Consider the following 27,135-nt stretch of genomic DNA (forward strand, 5'->3'; position numbering starts at 1 on the left):
AAATAAAAGGATAATAAATATCTGCCAATGTTTTTTACCAAATGTGTTTTAAAAAATTAGGCTTATCAACTACACTCATTATCCACAATTTTTCCACTCAGTAAAACCACTGCATTGAGAATACTGAAAGATTAACACTGAAATCTAACACCAGTCTGCTAAGAATTGACATATTTTCTAAAAAAACCCTATCCTGATACAGCAACTTCAGGACAGAACTACCACCTTGTATTTTATGTGAAATGTACATACTATGTGTCTGGTTTTTCCTTCCCAAAAGGCCTGTTAAAAACAATACATCTAGTGCTTAAAACCATCAATAGACATTTGATTAGTCTTATTAAAAAACAAGATACCACACAATATCAAACAATACTTCTGTCATTTTTTCTTCAATTCTCCAGTCATTTATTTTACCTGGTGCAGAACTTTAATCACAGGCTGTCATCTTTTTACCAATATTCAATGTCACTGTGTTATACTTTAATTATCTCCACTGGAAACACAAAATGATAGACTGCTGCAGCTGATGGTTTTCACTTTGATTCTTAACACAGGGTGGATGCAGGAATGGGACCACCACGCTGAATGCAGGAAATTCAGTAATTTACAAGGGAAGAAGGAAGGCATCTTGTTGAGAGCATTTATAATTCAATTGAGTCCCTATATTTACTTTGCAGTTTATTTTTACTATATTACCCAATCTATAATGTAAAAAATTTACTACCTGCTTTCAGGGCTACTTATTTCTCTTTAAGAAAATAAATGGTCCTCTGCCTTTACCTCCACTGAAACATCTATTACAAATAATCTATTCTAAGACTATAAAACTTAACTTTGATAGATGAGGAGAAAGCTACCAGGGAATTCTTCTTATTCAGCAGTTCACATGAGGTCAGCTTCTCAACCCTAGTTTATCATCCACCTTATTCATAATCTGGTAAAACACCCTTGAGTTTGGTAGTAACTCTGATAATTCAGTCTATATCCTGCTTGCCTTTGGCTCTTGCAATAACAGCAAAGCCCCACAATGTCATTAATTTTGGCTGGATAGGAATTGTTGGAATGAGATATTTTTTTCTGCACTATTTAATATTTGATCCCAAATTAGATTTAAAGGAGAGGCATGAATTAGGCGCCGGTTTTGAAAAACGTGCATCTCAGTATCTACATATCCATCTAAGCTCTGTTCAGCTCACCTCCTACAAAGCCCTCAACAATTTCTTGAGCTTGAATCCCACAAAGCATCTGACTTCTAATGACCTCCTCTAAAACGGAAGTCATTCAAGTCACAACCAGTTCTAATCCAAGAGAATACATTTGTTTCTAAAAGTATGCCACAGGAAGAAAGCACAGTGTTTGCATTGAGGCCACATTCTCAGCTGCCACAAATCCACACTTTTGCAATAGCAGCAATGGCTATTTATACCAAGCAAAGAATGTGTTCTTATTTCAAAGCAATTAGAATAATGAGCCTCATCTCTTATTGCTTATTACATTCTCTGACCGCAGTGCAAAGAAGCACAGAGAAAGAATTCACAATTCTCCTATCATTTTTATTCACCTCTGTTCTCTGATGTAAAACAGTTTAAAATATACTTCTCTCTCTGAAAGCATGAGAGATTTAGACTTTCATTGTCAAGGGAATTTGGGGATGTGAATCATCCTGTGTACCACCGACGAAACAGGAATTAAGCATACATAATGATCAAAAAACAGGGCAAAGAAATAACCTTTTAGAAGAGATACAATTGGGAGAGGTGATATATTGTCATCATGTAGGAATGTACCTTGAAATTCAGCTTTTGAAACCAGGAAGACACACCTGGAAAAAAGAGAGTGTTGGCCAAATCCCGGTGTCAACAGCCACATGCTTACGGAGTTCCTCTGAAACATCCAAGGGCACCATATGACCTGCTGTAGTTGCAGAGTCATACAGGTTCAGGAGCCAAATCCTGTTCTGGATCAAAAGGAGCAAGAGAGAAAGGGCAAGGTCTGCAGATCCTCCCTGGCTGGACCCTGCTGGGTACAAAAACCCTGCACTGCTGCTGCCAGAACATTCAGAATGGCTGGGCTGTGTGTTGTCTCCCCAGACTAGCACAGTACACTCCCAGTAGCAAGTACATTAACTAATGAAAACTTCCAAATGCTAGTAGGAAAGACTGTCCCAGCTGCATGCAAAATAGAGTTATCCTATGTCTTCATACTCCTGCTATGCAGATGGCAATGCTTTATTTTCTACTGGTTTAATTATCATTGTTTCTATCTAACTGGCCAGCCAGGGCTTTGTGCAAAGTATCATCCAAAGACAGAAGAGGAGGATTTAGCAGCACTGCTGGACAGCAGGCAGATGGTGTCAGGTATCCATCCTCATCTTCCTTGACTGCTCTACACCCATGACTACCATTGATGACAATCCCACTCAGGACAGATGACAAAGCCTCTGTAATTGCACAAACTGGTTTCAAATCTTGTCTTCAGGGATGCACTGGAAAACACTAGCAGTAGGAAAAGATACATCCACCTCCCAACACTTCTCTTGCGAAGTTCCAAAGGGAGCAGCTGTTTTTCACTACGTGTATGCACTTACATGCAGCCACCAAGAGCACCTGGTAGGAGAGCCAAAGCTTAATGCCACAGACCCAGAGGTGACAAACAGCTTTGCTATCCCTCCCTCCCCTCACAGTCGTATCTTCACAGCTAAGATGGGTTGAGGTTTGCATGAAATCAGCTCACAGAGAAGTCAACAGCAGGGCAGAGCTGGGCAAGGCACAGGTGATGCTGAAGGGCAAAGAGAAGCACTTTGAAGAGTTTACAGTTATTTTTCTCAGCAAGACTGAGAAAAATCCCATAAAATTACTGGAGATAGTCCTCTATGTAAAGGGATATTTTTAATCAATTTCTCAAACTCGGTCCCTAGTTTTCAGACTGCCTCTCACCTAACACTACTACATTCTGCTGCATGTTTTCCTTGTTATTTGAAGGGAATGATGAAACCACTGTCCTTTAGGTTGACAGAGTGCCCAAATTTAACTCCTCAACAGCCACAGCACACTGCAAATACATCCTCATATTGTTGATCTTGGATCTTATTTTCAAACTCCCTCTGAAAATTTTAGGATGAGGTCAGTGGTTGAACAATCTTTGTGATGCACAGTGGAGCTGTTATAAAAAATATTATGTCATAGTCAGAGCATTTTTGCATAGGAAATGCAAAAACAAACCACCAAAGCTCATTTTATCAATCTTCCCTTCATTAATGCAAACATACATTAGGATCAGTATCTTCAAGAGAAATTGTATAGGCTTCCAGGTCAAAAAGCCAAGAACTTACTCTTGGGGAAGAGGAAGATCTATGACTGCTGTCAGTCATGGTAGACATTCACCACTCATAAAATGGGATCCTCTCCAAATTGAAAAGTGTCACTAATTAACAAACAAAAAAATTATTAATATGGATTTTAAACTCTTCATAAAATTCATATAATTCAAGCAAGAAGAGCACAAGAGATTAGGGAAAAAGATACAAAACCATTTACTTTTGCTCCAACACAGGGAAATCTCAGCACACCAAAGCAGCAAAATGATACAGAATTACTTACTCTTAATGAGGCAAGAGTTTGCAGCAGAGAGAACTACTGTGTGTGCTGGTTTTAGCTAAGGTAATTTCCTTCACAGTGGCTGGTATGGGGCTGTGTTTTGGGTTTGTGCTGAACACAGGGTTGATGATACAGAGATGTTTTTGTTATTGCTGAGCAAGGCTTACACAGAGCCAAGCCCTTTTCTGCTTGTGGTACTGCCACACTGGCAAGGAAGTTAGGGGTGCAGGGAAGGTGGGAGAAGACACAGCTGGGGCAAGTGATGACCCAGGCTGTCAAACGGAATATTCCAGACCACATAACATCATGCTGTATATGTAAGTGGAGGAAGAAGGAGGAAGTGGGGCATGTATGGATTGGTGGCATTTCCCTTCCCTAGTAACTGCTCTGTGTGAGGGGGCCCTGCTCTGCTGGGAATGGCTGAACACCTGCCTGCCCATGGGAAATGGTGAATTAATTCCTTGTTTTGCTTTATTTGTGGGTGTGGCCTTCACTTTCCCCATTAAACTGTCTTTATCTCAACCTATGAGTTTTCTCACTTCCACCTTTCCTGTTCTCTCCCTGATCCTGCTGCTGGGGGAGTGAGCGAGGGGCTGGGCAGGGCTTGGCTGCTGCCTGGGGTTAAACTAAGAGACTGTGACACTAATGAATTTCAGCAAAGTGGTGAACTGCAGCTCTGCAGGCACCACTGACCAGCACCAGAACAATGCAGCATAGGAAAAGAGCATACAGAATAAAACAAAATCCTAACAAAATGCACAATTGCGAACCAGCTTGAGAGGCTGTGAACTGTCCTCATATTTCCTTTTCAAGCAAGGGCAATACTTTCTGTTTTTAGAAGGGGAGATGCCTTGCCCTCTGACAATTTTTGCTATGCTAAGAATAAAATGAATGGAAGACAAAGAGCCTAGAGGAAAGAAGGGCAAGATTTTCCATGAATAAGCAGCAAAATCCCCTGTCACCTTGTCTTTGACAATGCTGCACACTAACTACTGATGTTAATTCAGTAACTTGGAAAAAGCCCTGGATGAAAGCTGAATTAATATGGACAGGGAGTTAGTAAAGGCTGTTCAACCATGTGCTTTGCTTTTTCTAAAGCTCTGAGGCACTGGAAACTGGCCTCAAATCTGACCTTTTCTTTTTTTTTTTCTCTAAAAGGATCTAGTTTCAATGCTGAGAATGGCTAAAAAGAACAGAGGTTTCTGCTACTTCTTATCAAACAGTATGGTCACGTGCCACAGTTCCCCCACCATCCAATTAAAAATCAGTATTTGTGACCCAGCATCTCTGAACAGGCAAAATACAAAAAAAAAAGAACAATAACGTTTCTGAGTTCTTAATTCTTGTGCCCTTCTTCACTTCTTATCATCTCATATAGAAGCAAGTCTTTAAAAAATGTTATATGCAGCACATATGCATTGGTGCAATAATAATTGTCTACTAGTCACCTTAAAGTGAAAAGGTAAGTTTTGTGTTATGTCCTCTTCCCCCAGAGTACTGTGGGGTCCAAAGGCCTACCTACCTCATCCCTCCTTTCTGCAAAAATCTCCTTCCATACCTTAAACCAGCAGATGATTCCTTAGTATATAAAACAACATTCTCCTCCTCTTGTAGCAAAAAATTAATTTTATGACTGCAAATTCAGAAGATTCCTGCTACTGACACAAAAGGCATGGTGGGTTCCATCAATGCAATTCTCTCCTATCTTGCAGTTGCCATATACAGAAATGGTAGTGGGGGTGTTTTTCATTTTGATTTTTGCTTTGTTTGTTTGTTTTTTTTAAAATATCTTTTCTCACTTGGTGCAGGAAGCAGATTGCATTCTTTGCCCTCCATTTTCAGTGCTTGGGCAACATGTATTTCATCTGCAGATAGGTATTAGTTCTGCCAGGGCTGAGGGACAAGTTCAAGGCTGGGAACAGAGTTCCATCCTGGCACAGACATAAGTTTATCAAAGGATCTCCACTAGCACATGGCACCAGATAACACTGATGATAAAACACACATTATGCTGCAGAAACATGATTAGAAACTCTTATCTGCTGCACTTCTATAGCGACGATTTCCTTTTCCATGCCCTGTGGGCATTAGCTACTCTTTCCACGAGCAGAAATGAAAGGCATAGTGAAGATTCCCCCCTTCCCTCAAGACCTAGTTAATCTAGGCTAATCCACTTCTGTGAAGCAATACCATCAAATTTCTTCTGACATTATTTAAATTTACTAAGAGCTGCCAAGATCCTATACTTTGTCAGGAAACTGCAAACATTTTCAAACATATTGCAAGTGATTGTGGAGAGAATAAGGATATTTGGTGAGAACCTGCACTGTGGTCATGTAGAATAAGACAGATTGAAAAGTAATTGAATGTGTTTTGAAGGTGAAAACAGGGTTTCTGTGAAGAAAATGCTTTACTATATTCCTACTATCCAACTTCCCCCTGCTCCATGAAACACAAAAGAGATAGGCAAAAATAGGTGTCCTAAGGGATAAAGTTGGAAATAAAATAAGGGAAGAATAAAATGCACTATGTGGAAATGAGACAAGTTCAAGGAAGGAAGACAGAGGAGCCATAATAAAGGGAAGAGCAGGGGGAGAATCAGAAAGTCCCCTTTCTAAGACTGCTAACATCAACACAGAGCAATTAAAGAACAGCAAAAAAGAAAGAGCACAATGCTTAAAGCAGATGGGAAAATAGAACAAGAAAGAATACTTAAATTTTTCTTCCTTGTTAATTGGATTCACCACTGTGAAACTTTCCTAAACTATTAAAAAAAGAGGACATATCTCCCAAATAAGACCGGGCCAATAGAGCAACCAAAAAATCACCTGTAAATTATTAACTAACACACTTAGCAATTTGCTTTTCAATATTCACAGCTCCTTTTATTTGTGAGTATTGTGGGGAAGTAAACTTCCCTCACTACAATAGTACCAAGAAATCAGTGGGATCTTGCCAAATTTCCCCTCCCCTATAGAAACACCTTTAAAATGTTACTTTTATTCACAAGTTCCTATGTTCTTGTCACCAGTTACATGGCTGAAAGTCATAATCCTTTGATTTGTAATATCATAACATTTCCCCAGCAAAGTAAGTAGTATAACAAGAGCTGATGTTTTCAGGCTGGAAAAAATACCAGGAAAACACGAGCCTTTAAGAAACAATAGCCCTGTTTTCATGACAGCCTCTATTATGTAGACAGAAAAATAAGGTAACTGAAACAAAGCAGCTGTATTGTTCACAAAAAGGAGAAGGGATTGTCCAAAGTAAAGTGTTTGATTGTTCCCATGAGGGTTTGGTGACACTGCAATGTGTTCTTCACATTACTGAAACATGAGAAATTATTTGGTAGTGGTTGAAGGCTTTTTGTGTATTCACCAGTATGATAAAACTACACAGTATGGCCAAGAGAAAACTGTTTTACTCTAAAGAACAGCAAACCACAATTAGGCAGAATACCTTCAAATGTCACTGGAGAGTGCAAAGATTTCTTCCAAATTTATGGATCTGGCAAGTTATGTACATATTCACTTCATGCAGCATCAATTTCTAAACATGTTCCAAATTTTCAGTACTTAAGTTAATCACACCGAGCCTAGTCCTGCAGTCCTTTGTTGTAACAGAAGGCAACACAAGTGATTCCACTGCCATCCAAGGGCATTTTTTCCATGAAGAAAAGGACTTCTCATAAACAACAGCCTGAAGTCATAAGCAAACAACACAGGTGGGAAAACTACACCTATATAATCAATGTTAAATTAAACCACAAAATATTCCATACATACAGGAACAACAGAGAAAGAGAGCTACAAATCTGCAAGGATACACAGTCCTTTTGATGTGAGGCTACCTTTAAGACCATCAGCAGTGTGAAACACTGTCCTTTTAGTGTGCTGCACTATTCAGAGCATTCATACCCAGCTCTGCTCCCAAAACCATTTCTGAAACAGTATTTTATAAAGGAGATGTGAGGCATGTGGTATGTAAGCTAACAGTGAATAGTAAGGAAAGACAGTAACTTCTAAGACTGTTCATTTTCATGTAAACTGGAAGGTGATGTGGTGGCATTTAGTCCTGACCTGTCCTCTTATGGCATGGGACCCTCAGAAGATCTTATGTCTCTCCTGAAGGGGCAAGATCTCAGTGAAGATGACATCCTCAAATGCATTAAAAGCACTGCCTGCATGAGAAACCATTGTTTCTGATAGAGAAAATGTGCATGCCCTTAGCAGTCTGAGCAACCAGGCTGCAGCCACATTTGTTCTGAATTAGGCAAGTGACATTTGATTGAAACTCCTAAAAGAAAAACCACACATGAGATCAGGTAAAACAGACCTTGAGCTTGATTTCTGCTGCTTCAATAAATGCAAGGTGCCTTTATCACACCAACTATCTTAACACCTCAGTGAACGAGGAGCCATGCAGATGAGCACAAGTTACATCAGAGTAAGACTCCACGACATTTTCCCTACTGTGTATCCATGAGTAAAAATTAAGGCACCATTAAAATGAAAACCAACATTGTTGAACAGAAAATGAACCCAAGACAAACAGCAGAAGAGAGTCAGTTAAAGAAGAAAGGTTTTGCATACATTTGCAAACTTACCTGGTGCTGTATCATTCAACAATGGCAAAGTACAGTCACTGCAGTATTGCATCTTGTTATATTTATGCATTTTCCCTTTCTTGCAGGATAGCACAGAAAATAGCTCAATAAAACACCTTTGTGTAATTGTCATCAGTTATTCTTGAATAATATTATTCCCCAAAAATAATTTCATTATTCCTATCTGGGAATTAGGAAAAGCCCCTTAAAAGCCCTGGTTTTGTGATGAATGGAAGTCACAGCATAATCTTTTGAGGTCTGGAGAACAGTACAATCACATTAAATTCCCTCAGCTCAAGAAATGTCATCTTTACATCAGCTGGCACCAAAAAATTGTTTCCAGCCTGAGGCAGCTATGATAAGGGATTTAGAAGTCATCACCATGTGGGCCAAGAGATATAAAGGAATGCATCACCACATATAAAGTGTCTGCTTCTCAGAATTTTGGAGCTAATGTTCTCACAGCTGTGTATGACTTAGACCAGCTGGGAAGAAGAAAGAAACTAAATTAGTCACTAGAAGGATCTAATATTTTGTCTAACCTGCATTTTAACACTCCAGCAGCAGAACTGTTGGTAAGCAAAATAAGATCAGATCATTATCCAGCGAGGGATGGGGCTGTGAAGTCTCATGGAAGCACAGTAGAAAACACACAGTCCTGGGGGCAGGCAGGCAAAGATGACATTTCAGTCCTATCTGTGCACTGCTAAGATACTACCAGCAGCTGCAACAGCCCTCAGCACAACTGAGGGGGGTCATAGGTTACACAAAATTACCACAGACCATCTGGCACTTCCAAGCATGCCTGTGCTGCTCCACAGATAAGAGGGAAAACCTTTTGGAAAGACTTACTCAGTAGCCTTAGCACAGCAGTTTCCCTATAGCAGGCATCAGAGTTTCTGTAACATGACACACAGGCACTAACAGCTCAAGATGAAATCTTTAATGGCATTTACAGCACTCTTGACTAGGATCAGTTTGTGACCCTCACCCATTTACATGACTAAAGCTCACTTATGGCAGAACTTGGTGGTTTTTGAAAGAGTTGGATGGTTGAAGTCCACTTTATTCATGGTAATGATATAAAGTGCTAGCAAAGCCTTCACTTGGTGCAGAAATAAGTGAAATGAAAAAAAATCTCACTTTCTGTGGCAGAACAAGGGTCCCATGAGAAGATGCTCATCTGAATTTCAATGAGCTAGAGCAATTACTGTAAACTTCTCCTGTACAATCCCTCCTAAATGGCTCAAGTGATGAGCTGAAGTTACCAACACAAAACTCCTTGTACTTCAGATATTCACACAAAGGTCTCTGCTGAACTCACTTTTATTATTCTAACTCTCACCACTTTTGCACATCTCCTGTTTCCTAACAAAAGGTAATCAATGGTATTTACACTCTCAAGAGAGCAGCCAGTTATTTAATGTATAAACTTGGAGAATGGCTTGATGTATGTTGGTGACTAGGGAAGAGACAGCCAGCAGCTTATTAAACATGTTATTTGTTCATTCTTTTATTGGAGGATACTGTCTTCAACGACTGTCAGTCCCCTGTCAGAATATAACCTACATTTTAAATCAGGAATAAAGAGTGTCAAGTAATCTGTATACTTAGTGGGTGCTTTGCCTTCTTTGGGGTGAAACTATCATCTACTGAACATATTTCCATTTTTTGCCAATGTATGTTTTCCCATTTTTTTCTTTAGATACAAGGCTATCAAAAGAATAGCATTCCTAATGAAACATATTCTAGTAAGCTACCTGACAATGGATGCATCTTTTAGGTCGCAGTGAAAAGTATTGCATTTGTTTTAAAAACCAACCAACCAACAAACAAAAAACCCCAAAATCCCCACCTCCCCAAAAAGTATTCCAGCATATCAGCTAGGTTACCCTCCCCTCTCTCCATTAAAAAAAAAAAACAAAAAACAAACGGACAAGAGGAATATATTCCAAACTTTTCTTAAGAAAATAAAGGAGAAAAGGGAAGGGAGGGAGGGAAATTAACTGACAAAATTGATTTTTTGAAACTTGAATCTTCATTAAAGCTGTTTTGTCAAGAGATTTCTTCATTAACTTCCTTTTCCTTCTGTTACAAAGTGGTCAAAAATGACATTTCTAAGAGTTCTGCTTTACTTTGAAGCTGTATCTTAAATTGAAGTGATCTCAATCTAGACTGTTTCTATTCGAAACATTACCTGGCAAAATTATAGGTTTCATCTGGAGAAAAGCTTTAGAGGTTTATTTGAATTCATGCTACCCAGACTTGATTCTCTTTTGGTTTCAAGAGCCTCCACAAAAGTGCATCCACAAGCCAGATGCAAATTCTATCTCTGTCTAAAATGTAATCTTAAAACTTACTCTTTAAACTTTCCTTAGAGACCCTTTCTTTAGCTTATGATATATATAAATGAGTAATCTGAGCATTTATATGAAGACCAAAAAAGAGAAACTCTCTCAAGTTACTGCTCTAAGCAGGGGCAGGGTTCAGGGAAGCCTCTTGGGCTCTTGCTTGCTTTTCTATTTTATTGCTCAAGCTGTAAAGCAGGTGTAGCTAACTACTTAAAGAAACTAAAATGAACCTATAAAAAAACAAATATATATAATCACCTAAAATTAAAATACCATAAAAATAAAATATTTTTCAAGACATAGTATCTTGGAAACTTCTTTTTCATAAAAACATTAAAGATTTTCTCTTCCATCAGTATTCAAATTCTTAGCTCTTAATTACTTGAACTATTTTTAGACTAATACCATTTGCACATCTTGGAAAACAAGTTCAGGTCTGAATCTTCACCATCTGGGACCTGCAAATTCTATCTGATAAACCTCTGGAAGGAGAAACAAACATACAGCTTCTCTAAGTATTTAACACTTAAAGAGAAATTTACATCCTTCTGGGAGCCTGATACATCAATTAAATCCATACACTCTAGAAGCATCAAAACATGTTGCTATACTTTATTTTTAATAAAGAGTATGGTTTTCAAAAAGACAGCACACAAAGTCCTTAAGACTTGTCTTAAACTTATGGACTGAGGTATATGGAGTAAAATTGTTATTAAGAGAGGGTTAAGCAGCACACAGAAACAAAGCTTGATCTTCACCATCATTTTTTCATTCAGATCGGAATATCTTTTAAATTTACGAGTTGAGTAAAATAAATATTTCTATATTCAAAAGCATGAGTGAGCAAAATATATAAAACCTTATCTTTATCAATAGAACAAAAAATAGCAAGGGCAACAATTTATTAATTATACCTGCTTAGTAATGGAAATGGAAGTGGTGTTTATTTGGTGGATTACATTTTATTAAGACACAAACTCCAATTACAACACATGAAAGCCTTTTAAAATACAAATATACTCATTCAGGGCAAAGTTCACTCACTAGAAGATTCCATTACAACAGCACTGTAATATTTGCTAACCATATTTCAAGGAGAATCCTAAAGTCAGAGGGGTCACCTAGAACCCTCTTCACACAGTAAGAGAAGGAAATAGAAACGTTAGTGTTTGTTAAAAAAAAAAAAAAGGCATAAAAATATGTAAATTCTGCATAAGGATTCAGTTCTTAAAATATCTCTACTGTTGTCTTGGTTTGTATTTGCTCTCTCCAATACCCCACACTGGCATTTTTTCAAAACTGTTATATTGACTGTCATTATTTGCTAAAGATGTCCAGAACTCTGCTAAGGGATTCTTTGGGCCCTGCTCAGTGTTGGTTTTTGCATAGGTGATTTTTCACCCAGCTGTCATATCCCCAACGCTTGAGGCTAGACCACTGCTGCTCCAGAGCAGCCCTTTGCACTGGAGAACACAGTGATTCTTTCTTTTACCTGCACCCATTGCCAGGCTGCTGAATGCAGCCATGAACAGAGCTCTTAACACAAACAGTATTTCCTACTTTGAACTATTTTTGGTATTATTCTAATGCAAGTTCCTAACACTTTTATGCATATCAATGCTGCATGTACAAGCATTTTTAAGATTTCAAAGGTTTTCATGATACCATCCTTACCTATGTAGTTTATCCTCCAGAATCTCCATGTACTTCTCAGCATTTTCTTTTACACTGGTCACTGCAAAATAAAGGCCAAAATTAGGTAATGATATAACTTTACAGTTCTGAGGGGGTTTTCTTTTTTTAAACCAACTCATCTCTTACCCACATATTTTACACATGTCAGTTAGGAATAAGAATTTCATTAATCTTTTTCACATTCAAATTGCAGTGTGGGTGTCTTCTCCCTTTTTCCTTGAAAGTCTATTATATCTATATTATAATAATAGATCAATAACAAATGCATTAACCTCTTGGCTGGGCCAGAAAAATGTTGAGACTAACAAACACACAGTATGCAGAAGCTTCCTCTTGACAAAATAAAAAACAAAGGCAACAATGACAGCTAAAAAAAAATCATCCCCACAAAAAAAAAGAAATATTACCCATTACTCCTCTTTACCTTTAGGAGAAGTAAGCCAGCCTTACAAATGCACCAGTCCATGCACAACAGTCCTTTAAATAGTTATCAATCTTGTATCAAACATTTCTGATAAAACTAAAACACTACACAATGAGAAGAAATACCACTCAAGATTGTTATGAAATTTAGGTTGGGGTATTTTGTGGTTTGGTGTCTGGGGAGATAGTTGTGTGTGTGTTTATTTATTTTTAAAGCTCAGACCTAGACATTCTCTTAGCCGCTACAACTTCTTCACCCAGAAGACATTCCAAAAGGCTACTTACCATAACACACAACAACAAAGCTGTTCTTTTGAATGACCATTGGTACTCCATCAATGGTAGAAAGTAAACCTCTTCCAGGAAAAAAAAGGCTTTTAGATAATAACCATTTCCACAATATGACAACTTTTCTTCCCTCCTCCCTATAAGCTGCTTACAAAGTCCAAGTCTCGCAGAACTGTAAATCACTTGGTCTCTTTCAAAGGCTTAATTCATTGTACATCAAATATATATTTTATATGAAGAGGCATCCTACAGAGCATCACTGTTCTATGGGGAAAACATGCTAAATGGGTCAGGTACCCTGTGAGTTTACACACTCATCTCCCCCATCTTCCTTACAATACGATGGCTCCAAGCACAGCTTACACACAAGAGCTTTCCCCTTCTGTGTTTGTTGGGTTTTTTCCCCTCATGAAGTTGAATGTCACCCACCAAAGCCTGACCTGAAAACTCAGCATTAGCCAAATCAGCTGTGCTAAAGTTTACACACAGAGGAGTTCACTGAGGTAACACCATTAGCAGCAAGCATCAGGGTCAGTGTAACATCGACTGTCTGCAGAAGGTGGTGTGCACCAGGTCACACAGCAGTCACACATCACTGAAACTGTCTGCAATGCAATGGCAAGTATAAAACACATGTTGCAAGGTTGATTTACTTGTTCGTTGTTTGTTTTGTTTTGCTTGATATATGAGTTTATTAGAGTTTATTAGCAAACAAGCAAACCAACCAAACAACAAAAAAACCTGAAACAATCAAAAAACCCAAACCCACCACAGCCCCAGTAGTCTGGAAGCAGGATTCTGCAATATTTTATTGTACATAGACATTAGTTTAGGCATAGGCATTATGCCTAAACTATATTTGTACATAGGCATTAGTTTATACATTCACAGGCCCAATTACTCATTAGAAAAGTGCTGATGGATGTTATGCAAAAGGGTTTATAAGGATTTCTGCAGTGGCACTGGAGACTAAATAACTTTACCTAGCTTGTAGCAGTTCTGTAACAACTACAGGGCTTAGTAAAAGCTCACAGTTTCCTTACCATGCTTTTATTCCTACACTTCCTGTAGAACTGTGGAGAGCCTGCAAGCTGGCAAGTCTTTCTTTAATGACACACTACAGCTTTATAAAAACGGCCAGCACTTCTTGCAACTCCCTATCCATCAATCCCCAAATGTGCTGACCTGAGGCCCGGTGCACACTTTGATAGCAAATAGCTTCAAGGTGTTCGGGTGCTGTACTTCCCCTTCTCTTGCCATTGTCACAGTGTCCTTCAATGTGAGCTGTTACAACTCAGGGGCTTATTCTTTTGGATAATAAAGTCAGCAGATATTATTTATTTTTGGAGAGGGATGAGAAGAGGTGGAGAATCTGTTTCACACTCACTTTGTTTCTAACCGATATAGTGACTTCTTACGTTACATGAAAGATAAACCTTGCTTTCAATTTCTCCTGCTGTGCTTGTCACTTTTTAATTGGGTTTGATCTGATAGAGTAATTCGCACTTTCACAGTTCAGTCCTGCCCCTACATGCAATTTTACAATGCCCTTGAAGCACACAGCTTAATATATCAGCATTATTCAATGACAAAAAGTAATGGGCAAGAATACACCACTAGTCAAAAGTAGGTCAGCAAAAAGCTAACACTCATTTGGAAATCACCTCACATCACTAAACCCTACTCTCTCCTGTCAAACGTTTTAACTACATTAAAAGAAATGCAAACTTTGCTGCTGAAAGAGAAAGCTCCCCAGACTAGCTTTGTCTCCTTGCCTTCTTCTCCGTGTAATTGGAAAAGCTGTGACCTGGAGATTTTGCTGGAAGGAAAACATATCTTAAAAATCTGATTAAGGTTACTTCCCTTGCAACAAACTGTAGATAGCACTGCAACAAATACTTTCAGCCTTTTAGATCATCCATTGAAATAGAAGACAAGCAAAAGATTAGCAGATTTTTTGTTCTAATTTAATGAATCTATTCACCATCACTTCAAAGCAAAAAAAATGCAAACAGGAAACTGTATGTGCTTTCAATCTGGCCAAGAAGGTACTAGATGACAGAGAAAGAAAAGAAATAATAATTTATGAGATTCTTCTCTGCATGCCAAATGGTTTATTTTTACATTTAAGTGAATGGGGTTGTCTTTTTCCATCAGTTCTCTGGGGATTTACATGCTTAGCTTATATTAGCCTTGAGGGGAGTTATTAAAATAAAGAAATATAAATTCTCTATTAAAATAAAGAAGTATAAATACTTGCAGAAGATCAAAACGCCAGGTTATTTGCTAAGACTAAAAATAAACTTCTCTTGTGAAGTCTTAATGGAAGAAAAGTGAGTCAGCATTTCTTTCCCTTGTTTTATCTTAAATTTTTCTTGCTTCTTACAGCAAAGTCCAATCTTGGAATCAGTTCTGGTCAGACAGGACTGAGAAGCAGCAGTGAGCTCCTGTGGTGGCCTTTTAATTGCTACAGAATGTAAATCTCCTGTTTTAGAAGCTGCATAGATACCATTCAATAATTAACCTACATAGCATTCCTTTAAAATATCATTACATGTCATTTCTCATCTGAAGGCAGCCCCAGTGGGGTAATGCTATTTCTATTACTTACAGAGATTATTCAAGCCCGCACATGAAAACGTATCATTACTTTTATTCTTCAGTTTCTTATTCTTTGGTCCTCAAAATTGAACTTAAAAAGACCTATGGACTATAAGATATGCTTTGGATACTATGATCAATATTTTCTAAAACTTTATAAAACCTGAGTATTTGACTGGAGATACCTCAAACCCAGTGTTCAAATGGATGCTCCAGGTGTAAATGGTTGGCAACTCAGAAGAATAAATCTTTAAAATTGAATAGGGGTCTTAAAAAATAGTAGTCAATATCACAGTAGTTTTCACAGATGAGTAGTTCTTTACCAGACAAGTCATTCACCGAGTCCAAGAGATACAAAGTCTGAAGTAAAGTTTTTACCTTCCATCCTAGAAGGTATTATTTCTTTTTTTTTTCTTTTTCTTGTTTTTTTTTTATGGATAGACAGTGTGGATGAATAATGACACATAGTTTTACACAAAATTAAAGGTTGGAAGAGATGCAATAGCTCCTACACCAACACCCAGCATAAAAAGAACTTCCAGACATTACCTGCCTGCATGACAAGCCTGATACCTACAAAATTAGCCTTTCTGATCCACAAGCATAATGTTCCTTCTCAAATATTATATTATATAGAGTAAAACTCCCACTGGTGTGATGGTGTTCACAGGGGTTTTCAGATGAGGGAAGAGACGAGGATTTGACTTCAAATCCTGTTTTAGAAGGCTTGATTTATTATTTTATTATAATTATTACATTAAAACTATACTAAAAGAATAGAAGAAAAGGTTTCCTCAGAAGGCTAGGCTATGAATAGAAAGGAAGGAATAACAAAGGTTTGTGGCTCGGACAGAGAGCCGAGCTAGCTGGGCTGTGATTGGCCATTAATCATAAACATCCAAGATGGACCAATCACAGATGCACCTGTTGCATTCCACAGCAGCAAATAATCATTGTTTACATTTTGTTCCTGAGGCCTCTCAGCTTCTCAGGAGGAAAAATTCCTAAAGAAAGGATTTTCATGAAAAGATGTCTGTGACACACTGGCTTCAATGACATTTTTGCCTGACTTAAGGATCTAGGAATAAAAATAAAAAAAACTGCATAGACATGTATTGATCTGAGGACAGAATTAGGTGTGAACATGTTGCTTCTCCTGTCACTATACTTTTTTTAATGTAAAAATTGTTATTTATACTAAGATAAAATGAAAGCAGAAAATGATTCTATGCAAATCTGCCTGATCTTTTCTGTCATGAAAGATGTACTACATTAATGTGTGAAGTTGGGGTCTGAAAAACTGAAGAATGGCATTGATATATTTAAAGGTTCACTTGAAAAGAGTGACACTCAACATGACATCTTAGCTGCCCAACTACATGTCAAGATGATTTATCAAGCCCCAGTAACAAGATTGTGGATTACAGAATGGTAAGGAATTTTGCATCCTGCAGACAGACAGGGGAAAACCCCAAAGAACAAGCTCTGTGAAGAACAATGGCCACTCTCCTAGGCATTGTTCTCAAGGAACCAAAGCAGAAAGAACAGAAAAGGTCAGGATTAAAGGCACAAAAATAAATGCCTTATTTAAGAAGTGTAAATACTTTTAAAAGGCAAATGAAATTCTATGCTGGTTCCCTGTCATCCAGTAATGAAGTAAATACTGAGATACGTAGTTATTACCTGTCTTTTCCAGTAATTGTGGTTTGTTCTAAGAAATGTACTAACCCTCTGAATAACATTGCAACACAGCACAAAATAACTGAGGGAACTACTGCCACCAGACATGAGGTGGCAAAAATTTGGGAGGTCAAATGGACTGGCTATTCTGCAATTAAAAACACTACATAAAGGTGAACTGGAAACACAAACATCTGTACTGAACATCTAAGAAATGAAAGCCAGACGTTTAAAGACACAACCTAATCTTACTTGACTAGAGTAAGATTGAATTATGGAATCATCTCAAATTAGGCAGAGAATATTTTCAACTAGAACTGAAAATATTCTTTACCTAATTTGAGATGATTTCATTACTCAATCACAAGGTTTTTTTCCATAATGTAATCACAAGGTTTTTCCCTCTTTCTGTAAGCAGCTGGCCTGGAGAATAGGATACTGTCCTGCCACAGAAATAGAAAGCTGTGCTTTGCAGTGGCATAGTACTGGCAGGCAGGTCAGGAGCAGCAGCTCTGATGGGTCTGAGATCTGTGAATGCAGCAGGGCTGTACCATGCAGGGCTGCTAGACAGACTCAGTCCCTCTGGACAGAAAAGATGACTGCCACAACAGCTGGGTGATTCAGTGATGTTGATCTTATCATAATCCCATCCCACAGGAGAAGAGGGGGCTTTCAGGGATCCACTGTCAAATGACACTCCACTGCTTTCAGAGCTCTCAGAGGGATGGAGTATGTAGTATCTTGTCCATGTGAAGATTTGCATCAGCATCACTTTCCTCTCCAGCACTAGACAGTCAACTGCTCTGATACCATAGGGCAGCACTTCTCCTATATAGAAGCAAACAAATAAAGGTTCCATCTGGAGCATCACTGTCTTAAAACATTTGGCTCACTCTCACATTTAAAATCTTGTAGGATATTTCCACTTTATACTCTCTAACTCTGGAAAAATATGGGAAGTAATAAAAATCTATGAAGAGTAATAGAGAAATACAAAATTGGCACAACACAGGACAGCATAGCATTTTGGTCCTAATGCTGCACTGAAACAGGAAAAGACTGAAACAGTGTGAACAACTCACTTTCCTCAGGAAGTTCCCCTTGGAGCTGTGGATTACAGAGTGTCTACTGTTCCATTTCTCCCTAGCACCTTGGCACATCCTGAACAGGAGGAAGCCTAGTCTATCCTCCAGACATGCTGGGAATGGGTGGGCACTGCAAGGCCAGGAGAAACAGCTTCCTCTCTTTAGGAGATCACATAAAGGCCAAGTTTTTCCAGGTCATTTGGAAAGATGGCATTATTTTACACATTGTAGAAGCAGGCAAAGAAAATGCTCCTTCTGCTTGTGTCAAAGTTCTCAGCATATTTACAGATGGCCTAATTTGTAGACCTTGGTGCAACAATGATTTTGAGGATGCAATAAGGCAAGTGGCACCTTACCTTTGATGCAAAAAATTACAACCAAACATAGATAGCATACAGAAGATACTGATTTTAACAGAGAAGCCACATTCTGCTCTCAAGTTAGATGTCAGAGCAGATATAAGTTATGGAAAATCTCAGAATGAACAGAAGTTTGACAAAGAAGTAAAAAACAGAAAATAGATCTTACAAAGAGAAATGACAGGAGGTGCCAGCAGCTCTGCCTATAACAACTGACAATTCTGTCTTTGAGCAAGGCATAAAAGGTTTGCAGAGGCGACAAGGAGCAGGGGAAAACCACCCTGCATAAAAAGGTACATTTGAGAAACAGACATTCCCAGAATCTGCCTCTTGAACCTTCTTTGTTGCATGCAGCACTTCTCATCCAAAGAGACAGGTGACCCTTCAAGTTCTGTGATGATTAAATTGCCTACATTCAAGAGAATTACCATACTTTCACATGGTTTCTGAGTTTCCTTCAAATTTCAGAAAAATCTGTCAAACCTGACACAGGGACTCCTTCCATGCTCCATGTGGGAGACAGCAGGTAGAAGGAGGCAAATTACTTTCAGTAAATAATTTACCTTAAAAAAAAAAAAAGCTGAAATTTTACGCACTGTTTTATTACACAGTATCAAAGCAAGCATACTGATTCTAAACTGAAGGGGCAGTAGGCCCAGCAGTCACCAGAGCTCATAATAACATGAAAAAAGATTGGCCTTGATACTTTAAGAGACTATGTAAAGAGTAGGGAGAGTCACAAAGCACAGAGCACCCACCGGACCACCCACCTGTGCAGCCCCAGGTCTGGAAGCAGCCTCCTGGCCTCCCAACTTCTGCCCTGCATGCACCACCTCTGTAGTAACCACAGGCTAGGTGCAGATCCCCTATCACAGGTTTGGTTACTTTTCCACAAATGATTCAAAAGCTACAAATGATTGGAGTGCACTAAATGGAATTTTAAATTGGCTGCAGAAAACCAGGGAGAAAACTGTTCCTACATTCTCACTTCAGGGAAATCTGTGCTCAAACGAAACGCTCTCTCTGTTTTACACTGCTGACATAAATAAGCCAACTTGCCCCAGAAAGGTTTTCTCCATTGCAGACAGTTAACTTTATTTTTAAACTTTATTTAAAATTAGATAGGACATGGATTCATGTGCAATTTCTAGCTCCAGAGTGACTGTATAGTACCACTTCTGGAAGAATGCTGGAGATCTTCACCGATAACACCCTCAGGGGATGAAGGCTCCTGAACTCTTCTATGGGAAAGTGAAGGTTGAATTTTCCTCTCCCATTCCATCACATGGATAGGACCATCCTGTTTTCCTTGCTTCTCTGCAGGTGCCAGAATCATTGTTTACACTTTGTTAGACAACTTACTAACTACTTTAGTATTGAAAGTATCATCTCTTTTCCAAAACCCATGAGAAAATTTCCTTTCACTTTCTATTCTTATCTCTCTTGCATTCTTTACTTAGCAACTGGGGAGGAATGAAGGGGAAGGCAGAGGTACCAGAGAGCAATCTGCTTACACTTTCTCTTACCTGGCTCTCCTCTCTGCCTGTTTACCACCTATTACTTCAATCCTCTGCTGACCATCTGTTCAACCTCCCTGCTCCAACAACAAAAAAAAATTTCCTTTTTTCCTTTCTCCACACAAAGCAAAGCCTGAACATCAAGGAGAGCCATGTGTCCAGCTTGTCCTCTGTAGATTGTCAGCAGTCACAAGACATCATCTGGAAATCATTACTCACCCGAACAAGGCAACCAGACTCAACATGTGCAAAGGCACCAGAAGAGTTCAAACTCGTTACTTGAATTGCCACAAGTTTTTCCTGGAAGTAAGATTTATTTTAACACTGTTAGATAAGATAAAAAGACCCAGAATGAGCCCTTTCTACAGCTATCCAAGACAAACAACAGAGAACAATTAAGGCTTTATGCACAGGCTAAGCTCCATGACAATTACTGACAACACGTAATGCCTATGTTATGAAAGGCAGGAACAGGTCAAACATTTTTGTCTGACAGACAAACTATAAAACAAGTGAAATCAAATTCAATTTTTGACTTAAGAGGATACTTTACAGCTAATATGGATGATCCATAGACCACAGGACATGTCACAGCCATTCAACAACATCAAGGCTTCTAAAAGACACAGGAGCTGGTTTCAGGCAGCTGTTCTGCTGAACTTCCATGTATGCAGTCTTACACCTAGTGCTTTACTACCTAAATTGCAACTAAAAAATTATATTAAATTACTACCCCACTTTGGCTTTTTAATTGAAGGTCACAAAGGAAAGATGAGCAAAGATTTTTCTCAATCACTCTAAACCCTCCAGAATTTTTTTTCTAAAAGGACTTTGCAAAATTTCATGCTAGTCTTAATGCTGCTGATTATTCTTTTCCTATCTCAACATGCTTGCTAGTCAGGCCATACAAATTAGCAAGAACCCAGGCACCTACAGAGAGAGACAGCTCTAAGTCAGAGGATAAAATATATTTTTACTTCAACAAATACAATTAATTATTCGAGAAACTGTGTTCAAAACTTCTTTATAGAAGAAAACCACATCATTGCAACACAGAAAAAAAAAATAGAAAAATGGAATTTGCCCCCAAATGTTGCTGTAGAATCTGGTTACTAAAAGAGATTAAAGGGAGAGCAGCATACAAGCATAAGAGCTTTGAAAAGTAACAAAAAAAGTGAAAAAAAAGTGAAAAAATAAGTGAAAAAATAAGTGAAAAGCCAATGCTCTTACTGACAAAGGAAAATCACAAACAGTTACCTTCTCAGTAGAACAAATTTCTACTAAGACATCAGTCCTTCAGATAATTTTAAAGAAAGCAAAGTAGAGCTTAAAGGTATATACTGAAGGTTAGAAGTAATACAAATTGCAACAGTGATAAGAAAGAATATTCAGAATTCCAAGCTATTTTTAACAACCTTGAAATCACATCAAATAAAGCAGGGACTTCCTGCACCAAGGCTTACAAACGATACCTGCAAATAGCACTAGCTTATGTTTTTTGTGCTGCTGTTATCTCCAAGGATCTAGAATAGGTCTTGAAACTTCAGAGAAGCAGCAATTTCTTTTTTAGAAAATAGCTGACAATGCTACCATGATACAGAGAAGCAGTGTCCCACATACATGGAAGTTTTCAGAAACTCATTGTAAACTATTTGACCACTGTTGGCTGTACCAGTCACCCTTTCTGCGATGCAATTACAGGGCTTCCAAACAAGAAAAAATGTGAAGCTGCTCAGCAGAGAGGTTGAGCAGAGCCTGTTCTGCAGCCATTTCAGGGAGAAGAGAGCTTTAATATATCGCTTTCCTTAATCCCTAATAATCTTTGCCCTAGCTGCTTCCTCCTGACATTATGCAACCTGCACATAACAGCATATGAGTTTCATTAAACCCACAAGCAATGTTTGGCCATGCCTGACATATCAATGTAAACATGATGCTTTTGACCATGAACATTCAGTGATGCCTTAAAAGCCTCTCTGCTCCTTACACACAAAGCTGGGGCAGAGATTTACACAATGTAAGTGGGAGAATTACTGCAACTGAGCAAAACAGATGTTCCTACAAGGATGTAGGTGCACTAAGTGCTTCTGCTAATCCTGAGCACCCAAAAGGGCAGAGTCACAGACACAAGAGCACACTGTTGAGTGGACAGATGTTTTTTTCAACTGCTTTCAAGACAGGACAATTAATTTAATTGGCTGACTTCAAAATGTTGTTTACACTGCGTTATAAATGATCAAATGAAGAGCCAAACTTATAAGAAAATTTAGCAAAGATTTTTTAATTTGTCCGCGAGACCGAAGTTCGGTCGTTGAAACCACCACAGCCAAGGGTCAGCGTCGAGCCCGGGATCGACGCTGGGTGAACACACGGATCTGACCTCTGCATGTCAGAGTCTCCCCCTGGTCACAAATGCTGATCTGACCTCTGCATGTCAGAGTCTCCCCCTGTTCACAAATGCTGCCTCGCACAGCGAGTTCTTATACAGTTTATTCTGCCCGAGGCAGAGATGACCGAATGTTCTTTGTGTCTCTTCACAGGCATAACAGTGGCTATACATGTGCAGAGGTAGACAGTGGTTCAGTCCAGGTGTGTAGATGTTGTCAGAAGACTTCGGGGAAGTCAGTATCAGGCAATAATCACTCTTGAGTGGTCCCAGCAACCCAGGGAAGCCAGCGATTATCGCCCTGGAAGCTTCTATTCTTACGTTAAAAAACCCCCAATGTTATCGGGAACTAGATGTATATGAATAAGACACTGCTCCCGGCCAGGATGGTCAAAAGACATAGTTTGGATCTTACAATATTTTATACATTAATAGCATGAGTTATCTCTACCATATACTACACACTGTAAATTCTTTGCTAGTTTTCTTATTAACTTCCTAGTGCAAAACTCTACTGCAGCAGAGCTCTTGAAAACAACAGCTTTAATATCTCTAAGCTAATGTGGTCACAACAAAGGCATAAGATTTCACATAGGGTGATAAAGTGCACTTTATGAATTAGTTGTAAACAGCAATTTACACTGCATAATGAAAAAGGGATTCCAATGACATTCCAATGGAAGACAAACGCCAGCATATTTCATATTACCATGTAATCTTCACTGATCTACCCTCTCTTTCTTATCTTTTTTTCCTTAATACCCTCTTTGGTCACCAGAGCCAGGTAAAAATCTACATCTTCCCCTTATCTGGATAAACCATAAAATATTTGAGCTCCCAGTAGCTTTTTGGTTTTGTTTTTGTTTTTTAAGACAGAATTCATATTTAACTTAGAAAGATGATGAAAAAAGCAGCCTTATTACTATTCAAAATCTCTTTCTAGATTGAAGCAGACCGTTTCAGCATCAATAGAAAATATTTTGTTTGAATTAAACCCTAAGACCTCTGTTTCTGTAATGTCCGTAAAGGAAAGAAATTAAAGGTCCTGCCCTTCATATTGAGTCTCTGCACTGCTATATTGTAAGTAGGATGAGTGAACTCATTCTTCAAACCAGCAGAATGCTCTAATGCAGTGGCCTTTTAAAAAAAATTCCCTGATAATAGCAATTTTTGTTGAAACTGACACCCTTTCTTGACTTTTGACTATGATTTTTTTTCTGATACATTTTATTCGCCATATGACCCAAGCTGTCTCCCTTCCTGACTCCTAAGCCAATGCTGTTTGTGTAATTTTCTCCTCCATTCTTTTTTTTGGTTTCTACTCTGCCTTTCAAATTCCTCTTTTTCAGATTTTGTCAGCTTTGCTCTTTCACTTAAGCTGTAAATCATTCAATACCACAGGGAATTTTACTTCTGGTTTTGCTCTCTGTACCAAACTTGCAGTGTTTAAGCCACTTCCAGAAAAGAAAACTTTTAAGTACGAGCTAGTAAGGATTCCTGAGACAGCAGTTTGTGGACACTTTACTGGTCATTCTGGTGATGTTGAAACAACTTCCCAATAGCTGATGCAGACTCTTCTATAATAATTGAACATTTTCTAATACCAAATGTTCTTTAGGTATGATTTGATGCTCACATGCTTAGATGATGTAATCTTCATGACCTAAATTATTTTTCAAGTGTCACCTTGAAAAGAAAAATTTTAATTTCCTAAGTTTTGAAGACATGGGGCAGAAATCCAACTCTGGCAAAAACCAAGGTCTGTATCTTCAGAACATCTCAAAACCTGCAGCAAGAACAGCATTATGAGGCTATTCCAAAAAGTCCAACATTAGGATTAGAATTATGCCTCCTCTCTTAACCTTCTCACTAAGGTGCAAGTGCAGCAGTAACTTCTTTTGAACACTCAGGACAAACTAATCAGCTCTACAGACAACACCCATCCATTTCTCACCACTCCTTCATGGGAAAGGTGGACAGGCAGATGGAATTGTACACTGGCTGGACCAGAACAAACCTGGGCTGTGACACCTAAGGAATGAAATTTTCTATGAGCCTCACAGCCTGAAAATAGAGAAGATGACTCAGGTTTCCTGCTCAGGTATCCAGTCTAATTATTGGACAGTTAACAGCTTAAGAGAGACAGTCTGCCCAGAAACCACTGGAGAAAAGAGAAGTGGAGGGAGTCAAACAGGGAAAAAAAGTCGTGATGAAGAGCAGGTTGAAAGGTGCTGCTGAAGAACTGAGCCCAAGGGAAACTCTACTGCTCTGCAGCAGATGAGCAGATTACAGCCAACTTCCTAGGGCACTCAGTTCAAGTGTGAGAGTAGAGCCAAGTGGTACAGTTCACCACAGTGGAGAATAATTTTTCGATTGAGCTGCTGCCTCTTTGCCTGGCTGACTGACTAATATGTCAGTTGAACAATTAGAGTGGGTTTTCCATCGTCTTCCCTCACAATTCAATGTTACACGTTGGGACAAATTGCCCACCATCTAATAGAAGTGGACTTGTACCAGTCTGCATGTTTAGGCAAAATTGAGGAACATTCAACATTTTCCCAGCTTTAAGGTCCACCATAGATTTTGCTGCTAACACCAGGTCAAGTTGTAGAAATGAGAAATGCTCACACAGCAAATGCTTCCACAGTGTTGGATTGCAAGAGGCTTTTTCAAAGCACTGTTTGTGCATTTTAGCCGTGAAACTTCCAGGGATATCAGCAGGAGTCACACAGCTAAATCCCCAAGCAACACTTTTGGAAGATGACTTATATTTAAAGGAGGATTAGACGAAAATACTTCTTAAGCCATTTTCCATGTAACATTATCAGTCTAAAATTTGGAGAAATACAGAATCATTTGGGGAAAATACATTATTCACTGGGTATCGATTTTTCCATCCAATTAGGCTGGGCAGCTACGCTGAGTATTTAACACACACTCTTGCTTCCCCCTTCCTTTCCACAGAGTGTATATATTAAACACAAGTTAAGACTTCTGGGTTTTCAACTTTGTTGATTTTACATTCCTTCTGGGATTTAAAGTACTACTTTGTTTAATTATTTTTCCTCTACTCATCCACACTATTGAATGACAGTAATAATGAACTCAGAATCATTGTACAAATCCCAGTAGGAACCATTCACAGTTTGCTAATAGGACATTATATTTGCATTACCAAGTTCAGTTCAAAGCACGTTGTGTAAATTAGCTCTGAGGGTTACTACCATGAATCTAAAACCAGAACATCAGGTCAATTAGCACAGCTCCAAAGTACAGTATTTTGGGTGAAAACAGAAGGGGTATGATTACAATTCTAGGAAATCCTCTTTTCAGCTAAGTGCCTCTGAAAAGATGTCTGGTTTCACTTCTGGGAGAAACCAGAATGCCTCAACTCACAGCAGTGTAGCCTGATGCCAGTGACCCTGATGCCTGATAAGCACTATTGACCTGTTCTAAAGAAGGGGCAAAATTAACTCCCAGGAGGTGTGGAAATCCTCAAAACCCTACAGAGACACTTTCTTTCCCATCCAAATTAAAAGAACAGGTGAGTATGAGGAAGATGTGGAGGATGTGTGAATTTAACATAGAATACATTGCTTATAAAAAAATGCAACTAATGGACAAAAGATTCTCCATTTCCTCCACGAAAACAAACCCAGCATGTACCAAACCACAGCCAGAGACTAAAAAAATCACAGCTTAATAATGAAAGGAGGCCCGCAGCAAATTAAGGCAAGGCATTCTCAGCAACAGCTTGTAGGACTATTTACTTTTAGGGCAGACAAACATACATGTATGCACACACAGACAAATATGGAAGCAGTTAATGAACTTAACGAACTTCAGAGCCCACACAGCATCTTTGGATAAACTGCTGGAACAGAAGAATGCAGACACAACAGGAAAAGAGGTATCCTAATGAAGCTCTACCTCATGAGCCAGATAAAGTCAGAAGGTGCCACCTAAAAATGAATGGAAGGGCCAATGGATATTATTCTGGTCAAGTCTGTTAATTGGTCTAGATCCTTCAGTCAGTTTAGGTCAGTCTTATCAAGCCATCAAGTCAGCACAGTATATACCTCTGCCTGGCCAAAGATGATCATAGGATTTATTCCTTGGAACATTTTGTGGTTAAGCTTATAAAATTTTAGTGTAACTGCCTTGAAAGGCTGCTTATTCTGTAAATGCTAAAAAAACCCCACATCATTATTCTCTGCAGAAAGATATTTGAAATAACTGTTAGCCAACTTCAAAATTATTTTACCTTCAATCAAATAATGGGATTTCAGATGACACAACAGAAGTAATTCAATGGACAGGCTTTATAGTCAACTGTATAAAAATGGTCATTCCTCACACAAGAAGATGGCTAGAGCTGAGACACAGAGGGGTATTTCATCATTAATATTTATAATTTTTCAATTTATTAGGCTGCAGCCTAATGGATCTATAGGGGCTGAACCAAGCAAAACTCCTCACAAGGCCTGAAGAAATTGCTGGGTTATGTACAGGACCAGTTAGAAAGGTATAAAAGAAGAGATTCTG

General features: G+C 38.6%; 1 protein-coding gene across 4 annotated transcripts in view; it reads right to left on the minus strand.

The window, feature by feature from the left end:
* Window positions 1-27,135, minus strand: part of DISC1 (DISC1 scaffold protein) — a 178,981-nt gene that overhangs the window by 20,674 nt on the left and 131,172 nt on the right. For 3 of the 4 annotated variants that reach the window (XR_013181410.1, XM_077175602.1, XM_054630483.2), the window contains one exon: window positions 12,231-12,291. Coding sequence is in view for 2 of the 4 variants with exons in the window: in XM_077175602.1 (XP_077031717.1) it covers window positions 12,231-12,291 (61 nt within the window). In the remaining 2 variants the exon portion in view is untranslated. Of the gene's footprint in view, window positions 1-12,230; window positions 12,292-20,423; window positions 20,505-27,135 lie in introns of all 4 variants that reach the window. The other variant, XR_013181411.1, reaches the window with a different exon arrangement.

The sequence above is a fragment of the Agelaius phoeniceus genome, chromosome 3, assembly GCF_051311805.1.
Source record: "Agelaius phoeniceus isolate bAgePho1 chromosome 3, bAgePho1.hap1, whole genome shotgun sequence".
Classification (NCBI taxonomy): domain Eukaryota; kingdom Metazoa; phylum Chordata; class Aves; order Passeriformes; family Icteridae; genus Agelaius; species Agelaius phoeniceus.